The 22,602-nt window shown below is 42.6% G+C and overlaps 1 protein-coding gene across 4 annotated transcripts in view; it reads left to right on the top strand.

The window, feature by feature from the left end:
• DPP6 (dipeptidyl peptidase like 6) overlaps positions 1-22,602 on the top strand; it is a 550,202-nt gene that overhangs the window by 135,192 nt on the left and 392,408 nt on the right. For 2 of the 4 annotated variants that reach the window (XM_032686996.1, XM_032687004.1), the window contains exon 1: positions 7,788-8,753. The exons of the other annotated variants lie outside the window; for them this stretch is intronic. In XM_032686996.1, the coding sequence (XP_032542887.1) occupies positions 8,553-8,753 (201 nt within the window). In that variant the 5' untranslated portion in view covers positions 7,788-8,552. Of the gene's footprint in view, positions 1-7,787; positions 8,754-22,602 lie in introns of those variants that run through there. 4 annotated transcript variants of the gene reach the window in all.

The following is a 22,602-nucleotide window of genomic DNA, read 5'->3' as shown; positions in this document are numbered from 1 at the left end:
TTTCACACTTTTTCTAGCTTGGTTCACTTGACATGCTTTTATGATTCCTTGGCATATGCAAATAAATATACATATAGATCTGCCTCTGAGTCAGGAGGGACTAGAAATATGCATGGCTTGTTTGACAAAGCTTTGGGTTTATTCATTTTTTAAAGATACTGCTTAGCAAGCCAATAAGATCTCTATCAGGTTAACTAGCAACTAGAAATAAAGTGCCCCTAAATTTAGGTACATGCAGTGAATAAAGCAAGATGCATGTGAATATCCCTTGGAATTTTCCAAAGCAGCAGCTCATATTGATTATGCCATCACTGATCTGATTTTGATAATTCCAGCGTGTATTCCAGTACCTCACGTTGCTAAAACCTTTGCAATGCCTCTGACATACATTGAAAGAGTGTGGTAAAGTTAAAAGGAAGCACATATGGTGATGAGTTAAATCCAGGCACATCCTAAGAGGTATTTAAAATGAAAATCTCTTGTTGGTTGGCTTGTTTGTTGACCCTGAATAACTGTGGTCATAAACCTGTGTTAAATTGGTAAGGACATAATTCATTATTCTCCTATCAGTATTCAATTCTTGTCTTTGTGTCTCCCACCTCTTAAGAAATGAATACACTCTTTGACAGCCATTTGTGATCCTGTATCTTTGCTGTTACATAGTGGCAGTTGACCAGAAGCATTTACAAACCTTTAAAATAACTTCCATGACCCTCAACCATTTTAGACTTTGTTACTAAGACAGATGAATTGGACAAATGATGTAGTTTGTACTTAGAAAACTACAAGTAAGCTGGTAAGCTTTTTTTGCTAATCAATTTTTGAAGGCAAATGGGCAGGAATTAACGTGTACCAACTCTAATAGTGAAGTAGCACAAACATCTACCAATTCAAACTAGTGCCAAACCTAAAAAGCAGTTATTTACTTTTAGGTGATTTCAAGAGATTTTCAGACAGCTGATCTAGAACTGTGCTCCATGAAGTCCCTGCTTACAGCCCACTTAACCCCAGAACTCATTAGAAGCTTTTCTGACCAGTCTGAAAACTTTCTGAAGTACTCATGGTGGCAATTCTGTACATTCAAAACTGCCCTGAGAAGACATCTCAAGACAGACCCTCACCTGTCTGTAATCCTGATGAGAGACAGAAACCAGACTGAATTGTACCTACAGCCTTCACGACTGCCCAATCCAGTATTTATTCCTAGAGAATATCCAACACGCTCTCTCACAGGGAGGTTTTTACAAACCTCCATCATTGCTCCTCTCTTTGTAAAAGGCTGCAAGAGAAGAATATTTGAATATGCTGAATCTGTGCCAAACTGGAGGAAGAAACATATGTCTGGCAGGGCCAGAATGAACGAAGGAGTAGGAGGATATTTGATTAGACTAGGCTAGCCTTTTTGAGATGTCCACTTCTCTATATATACTTTTTTCCCCCTGCATATTCATATTTCTCTCTAGGGTTTCTTTCAGCTGTGGGGTTCCAAAACCTAAAATTGTGTCATTACATCCCCTGGGTCTTTAGTAAATCTAGGTTTTAGTTCTTCTCTTCCAAGCAACAAAAAACCTGAATTTAGTGACAGCTAGTCTGAGGTGTCATAGATCTGTTTAAAGAGAATCTCTGTATAATAAAGAAGTCTTTAAATAAAATTATTTTATCTTGTCTGCTCTCTTTGAAATCTGTGGCATGCATTCAAAATGCTGACTCATTAAATTCCTTCTGTTTCTCTAAGATTCTGCATGCACAAGTTCTTTTTGGCAACTGAAAATTCAGAATTTCTCCAAGGTATGTTGCTTCTGTGTGCTACCAATTTTACAGTGGTGAATTAGAGAGGAATTGCATCAGCTTCTCCCAGTAGGGGCAATTAAGGATGTGCAGATATGGCTCACGAACATGAATGGAGCAGGAATCTTGTGCATCCCTTTCACACGTAGAGCTGAGCACATCTCTTGCCTTGAGACAGACTCCGTCTGAAGCAGTTGTGACTGAAGTGCCAGTGGATGCTTTTGCAACACAGTTACTTTTCTGATAGTCCTGCAGCAGCCTACTTTACCTTTGTGAAGAAAAATATATTCCCTTTTCTTGCTGAAAACACCCTTGGGAAATAGATTAATCAGGCAAGCTTGTTGTTGTCATGGCATATCTGACTTGAGCATCAAATACTGTCAGGTTACAAAGCAGAGAAGAATATGCATCGTGGGACCAGTTCAGCAACATTAGTTGAGTCTTGCATGGATGGCAACAGCTTCTGGCATCCAAAGAAAGATGTATTTTTCTGTAACCTTTATGCTCAACTCCCTGGTTTCTCTTGAAGACACAGAATTGGGGTCTCATCCTAATTTCTCTCAGACAAAGCTTCCAAAGACAGAATATTTATTAAGACAAGAAAGACAGTCTGCAGCACGAATTTCTGTTGGCATGTGTGGTAGTACTAGGTACAGAGGTAGGCCAGGCCCCCAAGGTGGTGTACAGCTGTACAAACACATGTACCTCAGTACCTTCTTTTGCTTAGGCTTTGCAGTTGCCTTTTCAAGCGCCAGACTTGCACAACCATTGTTCCTGACTCTTCTGTGTTTGATTTTTTTACCCCTGTCTTTCATCACCTCTGCACCAACTGCAAAATCATAAAAAAACGTATGGGAAAGACCTTCCTGGTCATGTGGTCTATCCCTTTGCCAGTTGGCAGGATTATGCCTTACAGCACGTTTTCTAATGCCTCATACAGACTATTTATAAATGCCCTCAGCCTTAGGACTTTCACCTATTTCCTTTGGAAACAGTCCTGCTCACACTACCGGGAAGAACCTGCTGATATTCAGCTATGTGTTCTTGATTTCATTTAATTAGACCTAGGTGTGTATCAAGACTCTTGGTGGATAAAATCACCTGTCTACTGACCACTGAGACAACATTTATCCACCAGGTGTCAGAAGTACCCTCTGGAGCAGCTGATCTCCCTGGTTTTGAAAATCCTCCCATTGTGTGGCTCCAATTGACCTTGTACCACCCCAGCCTGTCTCCCCACTCTCCAGACATGTTAGTGCTTTCCATTTCTGACTGTTTTGGTCCACTTCTTCTCTGCCTCTTTGACCTCACTTGCCTTCATCTCCTTTTTCTCTCAGCCCCTCCTGGTACTTCACTGTGTCCCTGACTCTTCTGTATGCTTTTAATTTTTTTCTTCGCAGCTCCCTCTGGGCCCATCTCTTTCCCTGAAGAGCCTTTTTTTCCAGCCTACCTTTTTTTTCCCCAAAAAAATCATCTATCCTGTAAAACCACAATTGCCTGCTGTTCCCAGTACTTGAGTATCAGTGTTTTCTCCACAAAAAGCCTTCATTCAGCCATTTCTGTAAGATTCAATTATTCTTGCAGTGCCTAGAAAACTAATTTTCCCAGTGTTTCTCTTAGTCCAGCCCAGAAAGCTTTCTTGTTTATTTAGGGATTTGTCTTCTTTTTCTTTTTTTTTTTTTAATCATTGTAAAGCCTGTGAGATTATTTTTCTCAATGGAGTGGGATGCCAGAGAGAAATATGTTTCTCTATGTCCTAAAGTCACTCACTCCAATGCTGCATTTCTGCATAACTTGCTCTGAGATGCTAATAGCACAAACAATGATCTAAGAAAGTGAACAGATCAGTGTACTAATTCCACAATATGTATCACCCCTCAGCCTTCTGCAGCCCTACTGTCACTGGTCTTGACATGGTGGTGTGCTCCCCCCAGCACACACATTAGATCAAAATGAACCATCAGTTGTATCCTCAGGGACTGCTGAATTGGTGCATTTGACATAGGAGAGAGATTTTCTGTTCTGTTTTGGTCTGGTTGAGTTTTTAGTTGACACCAGACAGCAGATGTATAAAGGGTTATGTGCCCGGGGCCATTGAAGATTCATGAGTTGGATGTTTTTTTCTTGGCTAACAATGGTAATAGGAGTTAAAATAGTGTATCTTTGTTTCTCTAGTACCTAGAAAGTTGCTATTATAAAAAACAAGAAGATATATATTAATAAATACAGTCATTTTAAGAGAAAATACTCACTAGGCCTTTTCTGGGGTGATATAAAAAAAATAACCAGGAAATTATAAAATTCCTTTAAAAGTTCATTGGAAAATGAAAATATAATATTTTATGTAATAAAAAGTGTACTTGAACTATTGAAAAAATATTTTTTCTTAAGCTCTCCCTGCTGATCAGCTGCTTAGTAACTATCACCACTTGCAAACTGGAAACATGTTTAGCTCTGTCTGCAACAAACTCTGTATTATTTAGATGACAAGTCTGTAAATTGCTTTGTCAGAACAGAAGAATGGAACATGAATAACAATGCTCGAACTCCCTGACAAATAGAAGTAATATCTAAAAAAAACATATCCAAGGATAATATTGCTGGATTGTTTCTTTACATTGTTACTCTGATAGCCAGTGTTATTCTGAGCTAGCTTGTCTGAAAAGAAATATTTTATGTAAAGTTTTAAAGGCAGTAGGGCTTGGGTTTGACCTGCTTTTGGTCGTGTTGCATTAATAGTGCTGAAATGTGGGGACAGTATTTATACAACATGGGAAAAAGTGTCATTTTTATCTGTATACTTTAAAAATGTCAGTAAAACATACTTTGCTGCCGCAGAGAAAATGTCTTAAGCTAACACACTTTATTTTGATGGAAATGTCACTAGTTAGGAATCAAACCTCCTTTCAAAACTTTAGATACTGAATTAATTATACAACTAAGAGATGCTTGAGGACACTGTTTGTTTTGAAATGCTTTGATTTTTATCTTGGGATCTCTTTGCAGGATTTAGGGAAAGGATCTTTCCTACATGTAAGATGTGTCTTTAAAGACAAGACTTACATTTGTACTTTTGAAATATTTTGCCTCCTTAAACGTATTTCATAACAGAAATTCTTTGCTTCTCCTCAAAGCTCGCCATAGGCGGAAAAGGTCTTTTACTACAACTAAACCCCAGTTACTGATATGGTGTTTGTTTATTGACATTTTACTGTCATGTCTCAATATTTCCTGTGTTTCTGTTTTTTGGCTCCATCCTGTTTTCTGTGCCCCGTTGATGTGCACACTGTATGACAGTATGTGGTCGTATAACCAGGATATTGTAGAGGCCTCTGGGCTCCGAGTCATGCACAGGTGAGCAGCAAATTAACCACGGACTTGCAAGTGGAGAGCAGAGGGCTTCCAGCACTGAGCAGTGATTCAGGAGCAGTGGGTTGTGTCCCTCCCTAACAGGCAGGCAGGACTACCATAACACGTGCTTGTAGGGGACAAGCTACATCCTGAGAGAACTTGTGCGCAGCAGACTGGAGCGCTCTCCAGAGTCCCTAATGAAATCATCTGGGTCCCCTGTGACTCAGAAAAATCCTCCTGCTTTCAGTAATGGCATCAACAGACTGACTCTGTTGAAGCTTATTGCAGGGGGTTTTTCAAGATATTTCAACCTCCAGCTACCTGCTCAGCCCTTCTACACAAAGTCACTCTCGCCGTAGCAGGGTGACAGAAATGTGTCTTTGCACTTCCCAACTGGTGCAAATCATCTTCCTTCACCCACTGTGATACCCAGAACATGACATGACATTGCTTCTGCTGTCCCTGGTCTGTCATGGAGAGGAGAGCTGGAATCAGGAAGGCCTTTAAATAGCTGTAATTATTTATTTTAGAGCAAGTGAATCACAGCCCGAAGCTGCACGATCAGGATATTTTGGTGGATGAGGACCATTTGGCTGTTTGTTTTTCACTGAGCTTTTAAAGTGTTTGACACTGCAGTTTTGTGTTCCCTTAATATAATTTTTACATGAACTGTGTACACACATACATGCACGATATATGCATGCATGACTAGACAAATTCAATTACGTGAAATCTTGGCTCTTAAGAATTAAAACCACAAACAATGTATTTGGAGCTGAATTGGTCCTTAGTGGCTCTTTCAGTTTTGAATTGAGCTGTAAGGCTGAATGTTTTCTTTTTTATGTACTTTCTTTGAGGCTTTTTAATTCAGACATTTAATCTTTGGTGTTTTTCCCTGCCTAGTGGTTTCATCTTTTCTTTTTTTGTGGCTTTCTTTGATTATTCCTTTGTGTCCTAGTTTTTCCTTAGAAGTTAAAAATGTATTATTTCTTTTAATTTGTTTCTCTTGATCCTTTTATTTTCAGTACTAGTTGTCACCAATTCCAAATATCATAAAATCATTCTTAATCCAGTTCAAGGTGGGATTTATCTGAGCTACCTGTCCAGATTTTTGGCAGTCAATTTTTGTCTAAACAGAAGTTACCAGGGGTCTGAGTGGCTTCTGGAAAGTTACATCTGTTGTGATTCATGTTGCTGTGATGTAGAAGATAGACCTTTGCTTCAGAGAGTTGTGTGCTCATCTTGTTTTTTAATTAAATGTCAGGATCTCAGTTGTGAAGATCAAAATGATTCCTTCTTTCAAGTTGCATCATAAAGGCGACAGAGCGTTTGTTTTTGTTTTCTCTCTTGATGAGATAAGGTTCCCTTTTCATCTAAATGTTAAGACTTATCATCCCTGACTTTGAAAACACAAATAAAAAGAAGTGGATAAAACTATTCAGATGTAAAGAGATTTTTGATCAGGCAGTTGTTGAAATCATGGAGGGTGGGACAGTTGCACTTTAAAATACTCTGTACATGATCTACTGAAGTGAGGGGGTTTTTCAATACTAATGAAGTCACATATCAAAAATGGTATTATCTTGACAGCTAAAACTTTAATCGAGGAAATGTTTAGAAACATTTCAGGCCATCAAATCCACTGGTTAAAGTGTATACTCAAGTTTGTGAGCTCTTCAGCAGCAAGTCTCTCAATGGGAATGGGCAAAAGCTGGTTTGTGCTTTGTGTGTTGTAATCTCAAAATCTCTGGTAAATTTAGAGGTCAAAGAGGAGGATTTCGGGGAGCAGAAGTAGGGGACAGCAACTCTGCCACTTTCCTTTAAACCTAAGCATTCGTTGCTATGGAAACCACGGAGCTTGATGCTGGAGCAACAGGAATTGTCACCCTCTATCCCGACGCAGCCGTGCTGGGCTGGCGGGGGTTGGACCCCGAGCCCAAGCCCGGGAGCGTGGCCGAGCACATTCCCGCTGTCCCTGCCGGGAGCGTTGATCGGCGGCCGCGCTTCCCGGGCCCAGGGAGCGGATCCCGGCGCTCCCGCGCAAGGGCCGCGGCGGCGGGCGGGTCCCAGTCGGCCCTGGACCCGACCTCGACCCCAACCCCGGCCCAGCCCAGCTCAGCCCAACCTCGGATCCATCCCCGGCGCCGGGACCGCGGTTGTTTATCCCCAGCCGGTGCCGCCGGGAGCCGCTTTGGGTGGATTTCCACTGAGGGGCGCTGAAGCACGTTTTAATGCAGCAAAAAATGAATTAATACAAAAATAGTAAGAGAGACACGATTTACCAGAATCTTTTAAAAAAGCGACGACAACAACCACCTCCAAAAAAAAAAAAAACCCACCCCGCAACCCTCCCTTCTCCCTCCTTTCCTCGGCCGTGGTTGGAAGGAGGAGGACGGGCGGAGGGGGGACGGGGGTGGGCACTACCCGCTTGCCGGGCTGGGATGTGCCCGCGGCCGCTGGGCAGGGCAGGGTAGCGGGGAGGCTTCCCCCGCCCTTCCCTCGCCCCCTCCCCGGGGCCGAGCCGCTCCGCGCACATCGGCATCCCGGCACCCCTCCAGCTGCCGGTCCCGCCTCCCTCCTCCCCGCCTCGCCTACCCCCTCCCCACCTCTTTCTCTCTCTCTCTCACGGCTGGCGATCAGGTGTCTGTTGCCTTTTTTTTTTTTTTTTTTTTTTTTTTTTTGAGTTGTTTCCCCGGGAAAAAAAAATAGGCAGAAAAAAAAAAAAAGGTGCCGAAAAGGATACGGTTGTAGAAGAACCCTCCTTCCCCAGAAGAGCAACGTGCTTTGAATGAGGCTTCCCAGCCTCTTCCACTCCGTCTCACACACTCTGTCACTCTGCCTCTCGCTTGTGCACACTGTTGGTATGCGACCTCGGAGGCGACTGCTCCGCCACCTCTGCCTGGGGAGCCGCTGACAGCGAGCGATTGAGCCAGCCCCCCTTCCTTTTTTTTTTCCACCTGCTTTTGCAAACACACACGCACACCCCCAAAGCACATTTAATGCTGATCCACTCAGGCGCCATTATCGGGGGTACGTCTTCGTGGAGTGTTTTGGTTCTTTTTTTTTCTTCTCTTTTATCTTTTTTTTCCTTCCCAACACTGGATGGTGCAGCATTCCCGGGGCCTGTGGTGTTACGGCTCGATTGCGTTTTATTATTTATTTGTCTATCTTCTCTCTTCTTCCCCCCATCGCTCCCCCCGTCTCTGCTCTCTCGATCTCCCCCCCCCCCGCTTCTTTCCGGGTGCCGGTGCAGAGGACCGGGGAGCAGGATTCCTCACTCTTCCTTCCACTGACGTGGGACTGATCCTCACCCGCGTGTAGCATGCTGTAGCCAAAACAGAAGAGAGGAGGGGGAGAAAAAAAGAAGAGGCTCTCTTTCCCTCCCTCCCTCTCGTTTCCCGCGGATTGACTTCATGGCTTCACTGTACCAGCGGTTCAGCGGGAAGATCAACACCTCCCGCTCGTTCCCCGTTCCCCCCGAAGCGAGTCACCTCTTGGGCGCCCAGAGCAGCGAGGAGGACGGAGCTGCCGGCAAGACCTCGCGTCCATTGCAACAGGAAAGCAGCCGGCCCCGCTTCCAGTACCAGTCGCGAAGTGACTGCGAGGAGGAGGATGTAAGCACCGGTGTGGTTCGCGTGAGGCTGGGTTGGGTTTTGGGTGCCCCCCCCTCCCCACCCCCCGTCCTGCCGGATGCCTGTGTGCCCCTCCAGGCTGCCGGCGATTCCTCGCAGTTTGTCCGCTCTCCCGGGCGGGTCTTTGCGCTCCGTTTCTTCCCCTGAAGTGCCGGGGATAGTACGGGACGGAGCGCACCGGGACCCGAGCCGAGCCGGGACTCACCCGCCCCGCGCTGTCCCTGCACCTTTCCCCGTTACCTGGCTCCTGGCGCGGCTCCGCTGCCGTGGAACAGGCATGGGGGGCGCGGGGTCATCTCATTAGGAAACGGCAAGTGCGAGCTCCGGCCGTCTCCTTCCAAGAGAGGCGACAAGGCTCCCCATCCCCCCTTTTTAATTTTTTTTTTTAATTATTATTTTTCTTTTATTGTTATTCCGTGTTTTACCCTTTCACACTTCCCCGGGGCAGAAGTCTTCACCTTGTCCCTCCCTCCTCGCTCTCCCGTCAGCCTCCCCCTAACCTGGCAGCGGGGAAACTTTTTAACCCCGGAACAGCCGTTTCTGGGTCTCTCTCTCCCCCCTCCCCGAAGCCCCCGGGCGAGTCCCCCGCGGCGAAGGCTCAAACTTCGGTCGCGCACCTTCCGCTCCCGCGCTACCTCCGAGAGCAGCGACTTCAAAGGGTGAATCTGCATATCGCCTTAGTAACGAGTGACTCATCCAGGCCGCCGGCTGGCTGCTGTGTCCGATGGAGTTAAACTGGCCTGGGTCGATGGTCCCTGGTTCTTTCGGGGTGGTGAGGAGTGGGAAGAGGGGATTTGAAAAGCGGGGAAACTAAGAGAAGAAGAGCCAGTGACAGATCAAAACATGTGGCTCCCCATCGCTGACTGGTATTAGGTTTGCAGAGGGATTTGAGTGTGTTTTGCCTCTGTGGAAGCACACACAAGGGGAAGCAAATGGCTGCAGTTGGGAATAATGTTTGTGTCTGTTAAAAATACTTCTTGCCCGAGTGGGACGCGTTAGCTTTGCGGCAGGGCTCAGCTTTGGCTCTGGGAGCCTTCCCAAGAAAGGCACTGCTTCAAGCCAGGACAGCAGGTCTGCTTCACTCGGGAGACAGTTGTGTATGCAGGAAAATTTTCTTTTTAATCCCTGTCAATTTTCCCGTCCTTTCGTAAACTCTTGTGCGGTCCGTAGAGCAAGGGGCACTTCTGCCAGTGGCGAGGCCAATCGACCTACACCTCTGCCAGCGGTGGCTGTCATGCTGATAGCCCCGGGGGCCAGCGGTGGCAGGAACCTGAACTGACTCTTCCCTGTGACTCTCTCACCGGCAACAATTTTGGCACTGCAGCTCCTTGGCCCTGGCAAACTGCCGGAAGGGACCGGTCCCCTTTCCCGTGCGCCTGCAGCCACTCCTGACCCTTCCCCGGCGTGGCTGGGACACGGGGCCCTTCCCGGCGGCGTGCTGGGCTCTAGATGTCGCTGCGAACCAGCGCAGTGCCGCCGCCCGGGCTGGGCTCAGGCGCATTTCCCTCATTATGTGTTTTAATTTCCCTTCCCTGGATTTGGAGACAGATGTCTGGAGCCGCTCCTCCGGTCACCAGAAGCGCTGAGCCCGGAAGCGAAGGAAAGCCAGCAGTTTATAGCATGTGCGAGTGATTTGCGCTGACAGGCTCCGAAATAATGTTAATAAGGACATTATTAAGCTTCTATAAGGAGAGGGGTTTTTTGTTTGAGTTTTGTTGTTGTTGTTGTTATGGTTTTTTTCCCCCCTTTTATTTTCTCCCCTCAGAGTTGTGCGTGGGTGGAGAGTGTTGCTGGGCAGTGCCGTCTGTTGAGGGAAAGGTGCCTACCTAGGTGCCTTCAGCAATTAAGTGCAAAAAGTGTGGCCAGAAACAGGGATTTGGAGTGACTTCTAAACGCACGTGGACACTTTGTGTGAATTATTTTTATACGGGGCAGCGCGTCTCAGAAAGTGCCCTGGAGCGGGTCGGGCAGTTCAGAGGCGCTCCCTTCCAGCGGAGACCAGGCAGCCGGCGCGGGTGGTCTCCAGCGGAGAGTCGTTTAGGTCGGAAGGGTGAAATCATGACGAAGCCAGTGGAAATGGTGTTTGAACCGTGTGTTTCTGGAAGCGGGGTGTCCTGCCCGGGCAGAGGGGAGCGGAGGCAGAGGACGGGGGCGGGCCCGTCGGAGGTGTCCGCGGTGCTGAACCGGGGCGGAGCGGGGCCCGGCGGAGCTGTCCCTGGTGCCGAACCCTTTCTGTCCAGGGTTAGGTGGAGCTGTCCGCGGTCCTGAACCGCTCCTATCCCGGGGCAGGAGGAGCTCTCCGCGGTGCCAAACCCCTCCTATTCCTGGTCAGAAGGGGCTGTTCTGAAGCCGAGCTGTGCCGGGATAGGAGGAGCTGTGCCAAACCCTACTGGGACCGGTGCCGAGGCAGTGACCTCTCACCCTTCACCGTGGTGAGATGGTGGCAGAGACAGGGGGTTCCTCTCCCGCCTCTGGTGGCAGCAGTCAGGCTTGCTCAGGATGAGCATGAAACCACCCAGGAAAAGGGAAAAGTGAGGCAGGCAGCGAACAAAGACTATGGGAGAAGTGCAAGGAGGGTGGTCTGTTTGTGTAAGGTCCCAAAAGCACAAGCTATTGCTTATTATGGTGACAGACTTATTGAGACATCATTGGAAACACTTTTCTTAGGTGATTAGACTTCTATTTTGTTTTGCACTAATAGTGGGCATTCACATTGTCTTTCATCCTTCAACATCAATGTAGTAGGAAAAGCCAGGTCATGTAGCAACAAAGTTGTGGGGTTTTTTGGTTGGTTGGTTTTGGTTTTTGTTTTGTTTTATTTTGTTTTACCTTTTTTTAGTTTGGTTTCTGTTTTTTTTTTTTCCCCTGCTCACATTTGGAAATATCAAAACAAACCTGAGAATGAGACTGTTCTGTTCCTGACTTTGTCACGTGATTAATAATTGGGAGAGAACTGAGTGGTTTTTTATGGGTTACTGATGATGACTTTTCCCACTGAAATATGTGTGCTGCATTGAGCACTATATTTCTAAGCACCAGTACAGACCTCAATGCAGTACAAAACAGAGAAAGACAGGATCTTGCCTTTGAAGGTCACGGTATTATAAGTAAGCATTTTGCTCCCTGGAAGTACTACTGGTGGAAAAATACTACATGAAACCTATACAAAGTTAAAGAGGAAGCAGTAATTCTCTAAGAAACACAATCATGATTTTATATGGCAACTACTGACTTCACTTTATACCACCATTGAGACAGACTTGAGAACATTGTTTTTGTAACATGAAAGTATAGCAAAGCCGAGGTCACAACATTTTTTTGAATTTTGAAAAGTCTTTATTATGTTTCAGCTTGTGACAGGTACATGACTATATATATATATATATCTATATACAGTAGACCTAACTTATGAATAAAACCTGGAATAAATATTGCAAATTTTTCATGTTAGTTATTAGTCTGATGAGACAATCATGTTATTTATGGGAGGAAATAAGAAAACTAGGTTCTGTATAAATGATTCCAGAAAACCACTTCCTAGTTGGCTCTGTGGCATTATTGACATTAAAGTTAATTACTGGAACAGCTGTAAACAAAATTCTAGTGGCCTTTTGGCTTTGTTAAAGGATTAGCTTTTCACTACATTTATTTGGATATGAGGAAACATCTGTGAGAACTCTATTCAATCTAGTGTGGTGCAGTATGCCAGTTATGAAGAATTTTGGTAACATAATTCTCCTTTTTAGTTTGAGGAGATTACCTTTTAGAGGGTAGCGATGACTGATTTTAGATTGATCAGATTAATGCTTTACATATTATACTGTGGAAGGAGTTTTCTCCTACATGTTGACTTGAGAACTTTTTTCCCACAAAATAGAGCTGCTTCATCTTTTCCAGGCTTTTTCTTCTTTGGCATCACAGTGATTAATGAGTTTAATTTTTGCAGGCAACTGCCAGGAGGTGCTGAGTAAGATGTATCATGCTGATTGTGTGTAACGCTGCTCCTTTTAATTACTGGGATGATAACAATGCATTAATCAGGTGCATAAAAAATTCACTACTTTTCTGTAACACAGAATATTGATCTATTTTATAAGGCACTGACTATAAAACAATGATCACAGAAATTCTTCTTAAATTGAATTTTGTATAAGTTATCTTTTAAAGATATTGAACCTCCCACTGAAACATCATAAAACTCTTCTATTTAAAGAGCCATGTGCTGTATTCTTACAGGTTCGTAACTTAGCCAAAACTCCTATTGTTTTTAACAGGAGACTTAACTATATAAAGAAGCCAGTCCCAAAGTACAAAAGTCCTCATTACTGTGGGTATTCTTTCTACAACTGAATTCTGAATATTTCTTTCTTTCCTGCATTTGCTTAAAACTGTATTTGACCATATACTATACTTTACTAGTCCTGCAGTTGATTATTCAGACTGATTTACCTTTTGAGAAGTTTCTCATTCAGATATAAATAGAGATCATTTTGAGATGCTTCAGTAAAAGTGTGTTTCCTGCTTGGATAAGTTCAGGATTTAGTAAATCAAATATCCTTTGTTTACAGAGTGAGTCTGAGAAAGTGAGAGTCAGAGCCATTAGTGTAAAAAAAAATGTAATTTAGTATGTCAGACTTGCTGTTGCATGTAATTGAAAGTGTTAATTTTCAGTTCATTATTTGTCTGATGAGAAGAGATATTGCTTCCTAAAAATGTATGTCAAGGACAGTGTTTCAGAAAGGTTGAGGCCTGAGCTGTAGGCAACAGGCATTTCAGAAGTGCAGTGCTTTTTCTCCTAGACAGTTGAGTGAATTGATTGTATAGAAGGGTTTCTAGGACTGTGGGAATCATGACTTTACTATAAGATATAATAATTTGAATTGTAACCAGAAGCCTATCTACAAATCTGAATTATTGTGCATATGGGCAGAAACTACAGTTTGAATCTATAAGAATCTCCTCTTCTACTTCTTCTAGGTGAGTTCTTGGGTGCTGAACTCAGTTATCTTACAGTCAATAAGATGTGGAGAGCTGGGACTAGTTCTTTCAGTGGAAATAGTTAGGCCCTGCTGACATTCTGTAAGCTCACCTTTTGAAACGAATAAAAATTGCAGCTTACTTCCTTCAGAAAGAATAGTTATAAACCTTATAAAAATCATGGGTTATATTTGCACAGAAGCCCATCATATATTCTGTGATTACTGAATAGTGGACACTCTGACCTGCAGGTGATAAGTTTTTTATACTTTGTTTTATAGCTATGTTTATAATTAAACTACCTTATGATACTTGCTACGGGTTTAAAATCAGCCTCTGTTTCTGCAGCCTTTACTAGCCGTGGTGATGATGCATGCACTAGAAAATCTGCCAGAGAGAATGTATTTTTAAGTATTCAAGAATAACTATGCAAAGGGGTTGAATCATCTCTCTAATGGAAGTGAACTGTGCAATAGGTTGGGATACCTCATGTAGAATACTCAGTTCACATTATTTCTCTTTTGAGCAAGTAGCAGAAAGTGCAGAAAGAAGAGACTGGACCCAAGGTTGGAGCAACTCAAGTTGGTTTCCAGGGGGTCTTTCAAAGATACGGGAAGTGTGAAAAAAGGTCTGTATGTGCTGTTCTCCAATCCTTTGTATATTTTTGTTTCAGAAAAGGCCAGACAGAAGACAGTTCTTACAGTGTCTATCACAGCTTTGAAAATGCTCTTTGGGAGTCAGAAGAATTTGTCCCTTGAAATAAGAAACTTTACATTATTTTGGGCTAATACATTTTCGCTCGTGGTGGTCCAGCAAAATCTCCCACTGTAGTTCATTAAGTGCAAGGTGATTTTGTTGGGACTTTTGCCCGATGTGCTGGATGATTCCCAGCACGTTGCTGTGAGGGACGAGCATTTTCGTCCCGTGACCAAGGGGTGGCAGCGTGTCGTGATCACACTGTTCCTATGGAGTGCCTGGCTTTTCCTTGCTTTTATAGGAAAGCACCAACCACACACTTGTTTACATACTCATACCTACACGTGAGGGTTTAACTCAATTTCTTATTGCTTTCTCTAGGTCTGATGGAAATTATGACAGTTTTGTAATTTTTTTTTTTTTTTTGTAACTTTTTCATGTTCAGGGAGAAATATTTGTTTTCAAAGCTCATAAAAAATGGTTCAACAATAGTTTTACGTGGCCCCATATTCAGGCATGGGGGAAGGAGGGGAGGAACAAATCTTTCTTCTAGGGAATGTTTTTCTCTTATCTCCCAAAAGAAAACAAAAAAGCCAGTGTTTTTGCAAAAGCCTCTTTCACTCATAGCAGGTTGTGATAAAGTGTGGCTTTTTAAAGTACACACAAATAATTTAGTTTTGTAATTTCAAGGTTTTTGATAAGATTTGTGGTCAAATAAAAAAATACGTATTGGAATATATTTCCTATTAGTTGCATAAATAGTCATTTTGGTTCAGGTTCTTACCCATATATGCTCATGTAACTCATATAGCTTTGAAAATGTTATGTGTATTCATTAAATTGTGGGTGTTTGGTACTGATAAGACTCAGTGTGGGTGAGTTAACTGAGTTAAAATATATTTTGAGTTTGTCTATTCATGTGTATGAATAGATCACTGTGCTATAGTCTTTACTGCCAATATGAAACTACAAAAGGGAATAAGAATGGGCACTGGACACATGTGTTTTGCACTACAGAGCAATGCAGAAGGGAACAGAGGGTGAGTGTGGTGGTACAATCCAGTAAGATGTTCTGAAGGATGAATGGGCCGCAGTTTTTGTGTAGTGGAAACACAAGTCCTTCCCAAATTTTCCACCTTAGAGTGTTTGGGGACCTTCATTTCCCACATTCAGCCAGAGTTTTAATTATGTCTCAGCTTTTAAGCACTTTAATTTAGAGCTTTTTCATAGTTTGTTTTGTTAAAATAGCACTTGAAAGCCTTCCTAAAGATTACAGCAAAGATTAATGTCATTTTTAAGCTTCAGAGAACTTGTAATGTGGAGCTAGGGAGAGAGGTAGAGGGGGTCTGATACTCATTCACTTTGCAAGCAGTTAATTTTAAGCAGAGGTATCAAAGTGTGTGAGGTAATGTGAAAAAGCCCAATATTGTGACTCTCTGCTGGTGAAAACTTACCAGATTTCCACTGAGCATGTTTTTTTAATTGCTTATCACTTGCATAGTGTAAATGATTTTCCTTTAAACAAGGTGCTTGTTAGTGGACTTCAGTTATTGCATAGATTCTTCCATGAGTTGCTATCCCTGTGCCTTTTAAAAGTGCACTTATTATTATCTTCAGTTTGCAGGTGGAGAATCAGAGGCAGAGTTGACACACAGACAGTTCATCTCAGCTCTTTGGCAGTGATGGTCTGCTGTGCCTCAGCCCTGTGAGCTGTTGCAATTTCTGGCTCTGGGCCTCAGGGGCTTTAACACTAAAAATTGTTCCAGTTACCACCAAGAATATTCTTACAGGTGTAAAACTAATCGTGAAGTCTGGCACATTTAAGTCTTTGCTGTGTCTAGCACTCATTTCTGACAGTTTTCATGTGACATTTCAAATGTCTGATGTTTCCCTTTAGCTGTTCAAGGCTTTGGAGTTTGCTTTGAGCAAAAGGAGATTTAAAGCATCCAAAAGGAAGGATAGGAGTATCTTGATGCTTTCATTATAATATTTTTGGGAGGGGGTGGTTTGGGGCTTTTTAAATTTCTTTTCTGTATTTGTCAATAGCATCTGCTCCAGCATTTTGAGCAGATTTCACTCTAGGCAGACCTCAAAAGCAAATGCAAATTTCTCCCTAGGCTTGCTGTCTTGGATGTACAGAGCTACATGAAATGGAAAAGCAGCAGTGGGAAATGCCTGGTAGCCTCAGCTCCAGTTATACCATAGTCATTAATTTTAAAGTGTTTATGACAAAAGTGTGTATGTGTTGCTTATTGGCCATTAAAATGAGCTCCAACTCTATATAGAAGAATGTAACTGTGTTATTTTGGTCAGAGGAGAAATGAAACCCACGGAGACTGAGCAATTACAGATGTTACTTCAGTCTCCAAGCCCTAGGTCTGAAGACACTTGGTGAGCAGAACCAGCAGGAGGTTTACACAGAATCCCTGTGCCCGCTGCTTTCCTCCTCTTCTGGCAGAGGCAGAGGGAGAATTAAATCCAGCATCTGAGCAGCAGCAGGAGGTTTGTTACTGACTGCTGTCCCTTCTCAAGGGTATAAGCAGTGGTTGGCAGAACCCTATGGAGTTTGTGTCTGTGAAGATGAATTCAAGTATCCTGCAGTGCCTCTGGCTAAGGGGGACTAAAGAAGACTTTTATTTATAAGACCAGCCTTTGGCAAAATAAAAAGTATGAACTGCTTGCAAAACAGACATTCATGCTTGTACCAGGGTCACAGAAAAACAATCTGGTGGCAGCTGCTGCTGCTGTCAGGTGGGGTGGTATGGGACATGACTCGGGGGTGGATGGCTCTTTCCACTTGCTCCAAAGACCTCTGAGTCCCTTACGAGAAATGGAGACAGCAAGCACAGCTCATGTCTCCCTCTTTCCTTTTCCCCAGCCCTACTTGACAGGAGAAAAACCCTGGGTTTTTTTGCACTGCTGGGAAGCCATGAGTCAGTTCTTCCTCCCTGTCTAACAGGTGGCTGCAGGCAACTTTATCTTTCTGTGCCCTGGCGCCTAAAGATGGATCTCCCAGGCAGACCTCAGATGGCTCCTCTGCAGCTGCTTCACAGTGACATGCCCTCTGGCATAGCAAAATTCAGCTTCTGCCTGTCTCCCCTGCTCTCCTTCTAGGACAGGCAGATTGGGTTATCTTGTATTCCAGAGGAACAAGGAGCCTTGAGCAGAGAGAAAAGAGAATGCTTGGATCTGCTTTAAATAGTGTTTGACCTCTTGCATAAGAGTCTGATTGTCCCAAGATAAGTTTATTGCATACACAGCTCTGAGATTTGCACAGATTGCTCGTAGGATTATGTTTCATGTGACTGTAGAATCCTATCTTTGTTTGTCATTTATTGCTAAATCCCTCCTCATGTCTCTGGGTAATCTATATTAAATATGGTTTTTCTTTGATTTTGTTTTTTCTATTTCCTTTAGGTGTGAGAAAACAAAAGTAATGTTTAAAAGACCAAACTTCTATTACATTGTTGATAAGGAAGCTGTTACCATAGAGACATAAATGGTTTGTAGTGAACCGAAGATTTTTTTTACTAGTCTTCCTTTATTAATACAGTTCCTCTGTCTGCTCTATATTGTTTTCTTTTTTTTTCTCTTTTTTTTTTTTCTTCATGTGGGTGTTTGTAATCCCAGATACAAGAGGAGACACGTGGAGAAAACACTAAAGGTATTATAGTGCTTCACAATGGTCTCTCTGATAAAGTGGGTGCTGTTGAAGCAGCTGCTTTGTTCTATTATGAACTGCAGCACAAACAACACTTGTCAAAACACAAACAGTGAGTCATTGCAAACAAGGGCACTTAATTAAGACCGACATAGCCAAGGTTTGGGATCACAGTAACCCCACCTATTGTACTTGCCTTGTTTATACCCTCTGTGCTTGAGGGTGGTGTGCTTGGAAGAGGCTTCTTCAAGGAGTGGGTAATTCTCACTGATTTCTGGGCACGTTTATGTACCTTCTGTTTGAGGTGGCATGGATCTTTGGTAGAGTATTGGAATAACTATTAGGGAAATTTTGCTTTTCCTAGGTCTGCCACTGACCTACTGTATGACCTTCCACAAGTTATTTATCCCTGCGGGGGCAGGACCTGCATCTCTTAGATACCATAAAGGAATCAAGGCCATGACTTCATTTGTGGCTTCACTGTGGTAGTCCAGAATTAAATAATTTCTGCTTCTGGCCTAAAGCTTTGGGCTAAAAAAGCCTCATAGAAACATGAGATTATTAATAATTAGTAGTGCAGTCATTAATTCTGACATTGGAAACATTTGTGGGAGCATTGCTAATAACCAAAACAGTCTTGATTGTGCTTGTTTATGGTGGGCTAAAGGTCTCTCTCATTACAATGTTTCTCAGGCAGTGCCAGGAACTGATAATCACTATAATACACATTTTTTCTTTTAGCTAAGAAAAGCTAATAAGCATCTGTAGTTTTGAAAATGTCAGATTGAGCCAAAGTGCATGCAATTAGATAAGGATAATGTAGCAGATAATAAGGAGATACATGATGCTGGATAAGCAGTTATCAGACTGTTGTGCTTTGGCTGCTAAAGTGCTACGTGTCATATAAAAGAAAGTGGTTGTTGGTTGAGGGAAGACATGCCAGAAGTTGTCAGAAATGGAAATGCAAGCTAATGTGGTAAAGTGACAAGGTTAGTCCTGGGGGACTCTAAACATGGATGTCAGGCTTTTGATAAATGGAAGGGTTGTCTGGGTTAAAAGTCATGTATTTGGGAGGTGGGAAAGGCCACTGAGGAAAAAAAGGAAGCAAATATGGAAAGGAAGATGAGTAGATGGGAGTGATTTGTGGTTCCTGTCTCTAAGGTTTCTTTTTGCCTTGTATGTGATATCTGGACTGTTCTGGCTACTTTAGTGTGCTAAAGCCTTTCTGAGATAACTTCTTTGCCCAAAAGGAGATATAGCCATGATGAACTGATTAAGTGAATTTTCAATGAGTGTCCTCAGTTTAATTTGCCCCTGGGGAAAAGAATTGAGCCACACTCTGAAAGCAAGAGAAAAAACAAGAGGATGAAAACCAGACAAGGGACAAGGAAGGGAAAGAAGAAAGAGGAAAGCTGTGGTGCACAGAACTGGATGCCAGCTTTGACACTGGAAGACAAGGAGTTTTGCTTCTAAAATATTTTTTGCTATAGGGCAAAATATGTCTTTTGGCTGAGACAGAATATTCCATATTTTCCTTTTCCTCCTACTTAGCCTAACGCAGGAGCTGGTTCTGGGCAGGAGGGTAGATTCTTCATAATCTGGAAGAACAGGTTTTCTTGTGTAATTTTTTTTTTCTGGAATGTCTCTTCCAGCCTTTATCCCACCTCTTGTGAAGTGTTCTGATGTCTTCAGAGGGAAGAGATTGGAAGCCATTTCTCCCATACTTTGGTTCTGTGATAACTTTTACCAATTTTTTTTTTCACTCTTTAGAAAGCACCAAGTATTTACTATCTTTATAAAATACCTAACAGAAAAGCTATGTAGTTCTCATCTTCTCCTCTTCTGTAGCATCTTTAGAAGATATTCTATAAATACTTAAGTAGTGACCAGCTGCAGTCTTAGAAAAAATAATATTATTATCCTTATGGAATGTTTGAATTGTGGATAACAAATTCAAGGTACATTTTTCCACTTACAAAATATTGTCCCTTTCCATTTCTGTTTACAGCAGAATATATCTTTTCTTTGGTGTATCTTCAGCCCAGACCAACTGTGTTTGTATTAGAGGGTTATATAGAACGCGTGTGTTTCATGCACGTGTTTGGAGTAGTCTCAAGGAGAATCACAGAATCACAGGATGGTTTGGGTTGGAAGAGACCTTAAAGATCATCTTTCCCATAGGCAGGGACACCTTCCCTGTCTTGTGAGCATTTGAACTCGGGGGGGGAGCTTAAAATTCTCTTCCTATGAATGTTCAGGGAAGGTAGCAGCACATTCATAGGATGTAAATGCAGAGCATGAATAAACATGGCCAAAAGAGTTGCTTGTGGTGTTGTTCCTTTGTTTTGTTTTTATAATTCAGTCAATAGAAAATTATATGCTTTTCAGTAAGTTGTTCTTCTTCAGGCTTTGGACAAACCTGATATTAGAGGAGAGGGAAAAGAGAGGAAATCCACTGTCTTCTCTATATTGGGTCATGAGGGAATATTTCCTTTCTCTCACAGACACAAGGGTGATGATAACAACTGCACATATCTGTGGGGGCTCTCTCCTCTTTGGATAAGTTAGAAAGAAGCACCTCATGGCACTGGACAGAGAAGGTGAAGGTGAAGAACAAGGTTAAAGCCTGTTTAATCCCACTTTGTAAATCTGCATGTGAAATCCCTCAAATTATAACCACATTCCTTCACTGTTTCTTCCTGTCTGTGCTAAGCTGAAGCTCTTCTGGGAATGGGCTTTTGGCAGATAGCACATCGCTATTGGGCTGGAAAGATACGTGAGAATGCCATAGTCAGCTTTTTAACTGTGCAATTTAGTATAAGATGTAGGGAGCAGCAGTGCGAATCAGAGGATTGAATTTGCTCTAGAAGTTCCACAAAAGGCTCCTCTTTTTCTAAAGACAGATTGTGCCAGTCCAACCTGAAAAACCGTAATTTAATTTGAAAGCACCGTTCTGCATTCCTTTCACCTGATCTCGATTGGTGACAAGCCATAAAATTTCTCTGTGGTCCACTGGAGTTCAATAGATGAGAATTTCCTGACTTCATGAAATGATTAAAAGCACTCCAAATGTGTACTATTAGCAAGGTTTCTTTGAGACAACTCAATCAGCAGGCTTCAGGGGCCTTTGTGAAGGGTTTGGTGAGCATTGCTTGAATGGCAGCTCACTGGGATAGGTAATAACTGAGGGAAAGACTGCAAGGCTTTATGCTTAAAGTAACTTAAAGAACAAATGATAGTGCATTTGTCTGACAGTGTTTTTTCCTGTTTGCCACAATGCCATGATAAATTGTACAAGGATCAATGTCTCTAGCAGGGATAAGTGATATCTGTGTGGCTGATTTTGGCAGCAGCCCACTTCTGTGTTTTTCTTTAACCCAGTGCCTTGGACAGCATTGGAAAGCAGAAAGAAGTAGATTGGTTTTATGTGTACTACCCGTATCTCATCTAGAAAACTCATCTTCCTCCAGCATGTTGGATCATAAACCAAAAACTGAATCCACTTTCATCAAATGTTTCTGAGTAATGAACTATTCAGGACCATTCTGTTCTGTTCAAGGCATTTCTACAAACAGAGAAGGATGATTTATCGACTCATTCCAAAATACATGCTGGGCATTAGGGACTGCCCTTCCCCTCTCCCTCTCCCCCCTTTCATATGGGTTGGCTGTGACTTGCCAAGCAAACAAGAAAATGTGACTATTTTGTTTTTCTATTCCATTTGTTTTCATGAATGCCAAGCAGAGACTTGTTAAGGGGTGAATGGGCAGTCAGATATTTGGAAACTGAGCCTTTTAACATCAGTTAAGGTGCCCCAAATTTCTAAGGTCGGATGAAGAAATCTGATGGCTGCTTTTAGTCAAATGGGTTATTTGAGAGATCGTTGACACTGCTAAGCTTTCTGATGAAAACTTAGAATATATGTAACAGTGCTTATTTCTCTTTTCTTCCTCTGGAGCTCAGAGCACTCCAGCACTGTACAGCACCAAAATCTGTTCTTTACATCACAGTGATGTAATCTTTAGACTTTCCAAATGTAAATTCGTGTGCTGACTAAAAGGCAAAGAGGCTTTTCATACTTAATGGGTCTTATCTCTTATCAAGGCTGGAGATTAGAATTTTCCATGATTTTGCTCTCCCTTTTGCTGATAATGGTGGAAATGGAGAATCTATCCATTCTCAGGATATCTGTCTAGCAGAAAGTTTCATTGTCAGACCCAGGCATTTCCAGCATTTATTTTTTTGTTAACTTCAGTAATCACTGCTTCTCATTTATTCAGGTCAATGGACTCTTCTCTAGGGACTGTCAAGTTTTTTAAGATGAAAGATATTGTTGGAATAAGAATTGATGGCTGTAATCTGGTCATAAATTGTTTTAGGCAGGAAATAATAAGAGTTTTAAGATCTTGAGCATTGAAGTATTGAAATAGTCTTCCAGAAAAAGCAGGCAAAGATAAAAGTTATATCTAGCTTTAAGACAGATCTCAGATACCCTAC

The sequence above is a fragment of the Chiroxiphia lanceolata genome, chromosome 1, assembly GCF_009829145.1.
Source record: "Chiroxiphia lanceolata isolate bChiLan1 chromosome 1, bChiLan1.pri, whole genome shotgun sequence".
In the NCBI taxonomy this organism is placed as follows: domain Eukaryota; kingdom Metazoa; phylum Chordata; class Aves; order Passeriformes; family Pipridae; genus Chiroxiphia; species Chiroxiphia lanceolata.
Note: the sequence above shows the minus strand (reverse complement) of the source record. Positions and strands in the feature narration are given on the sequence as shown.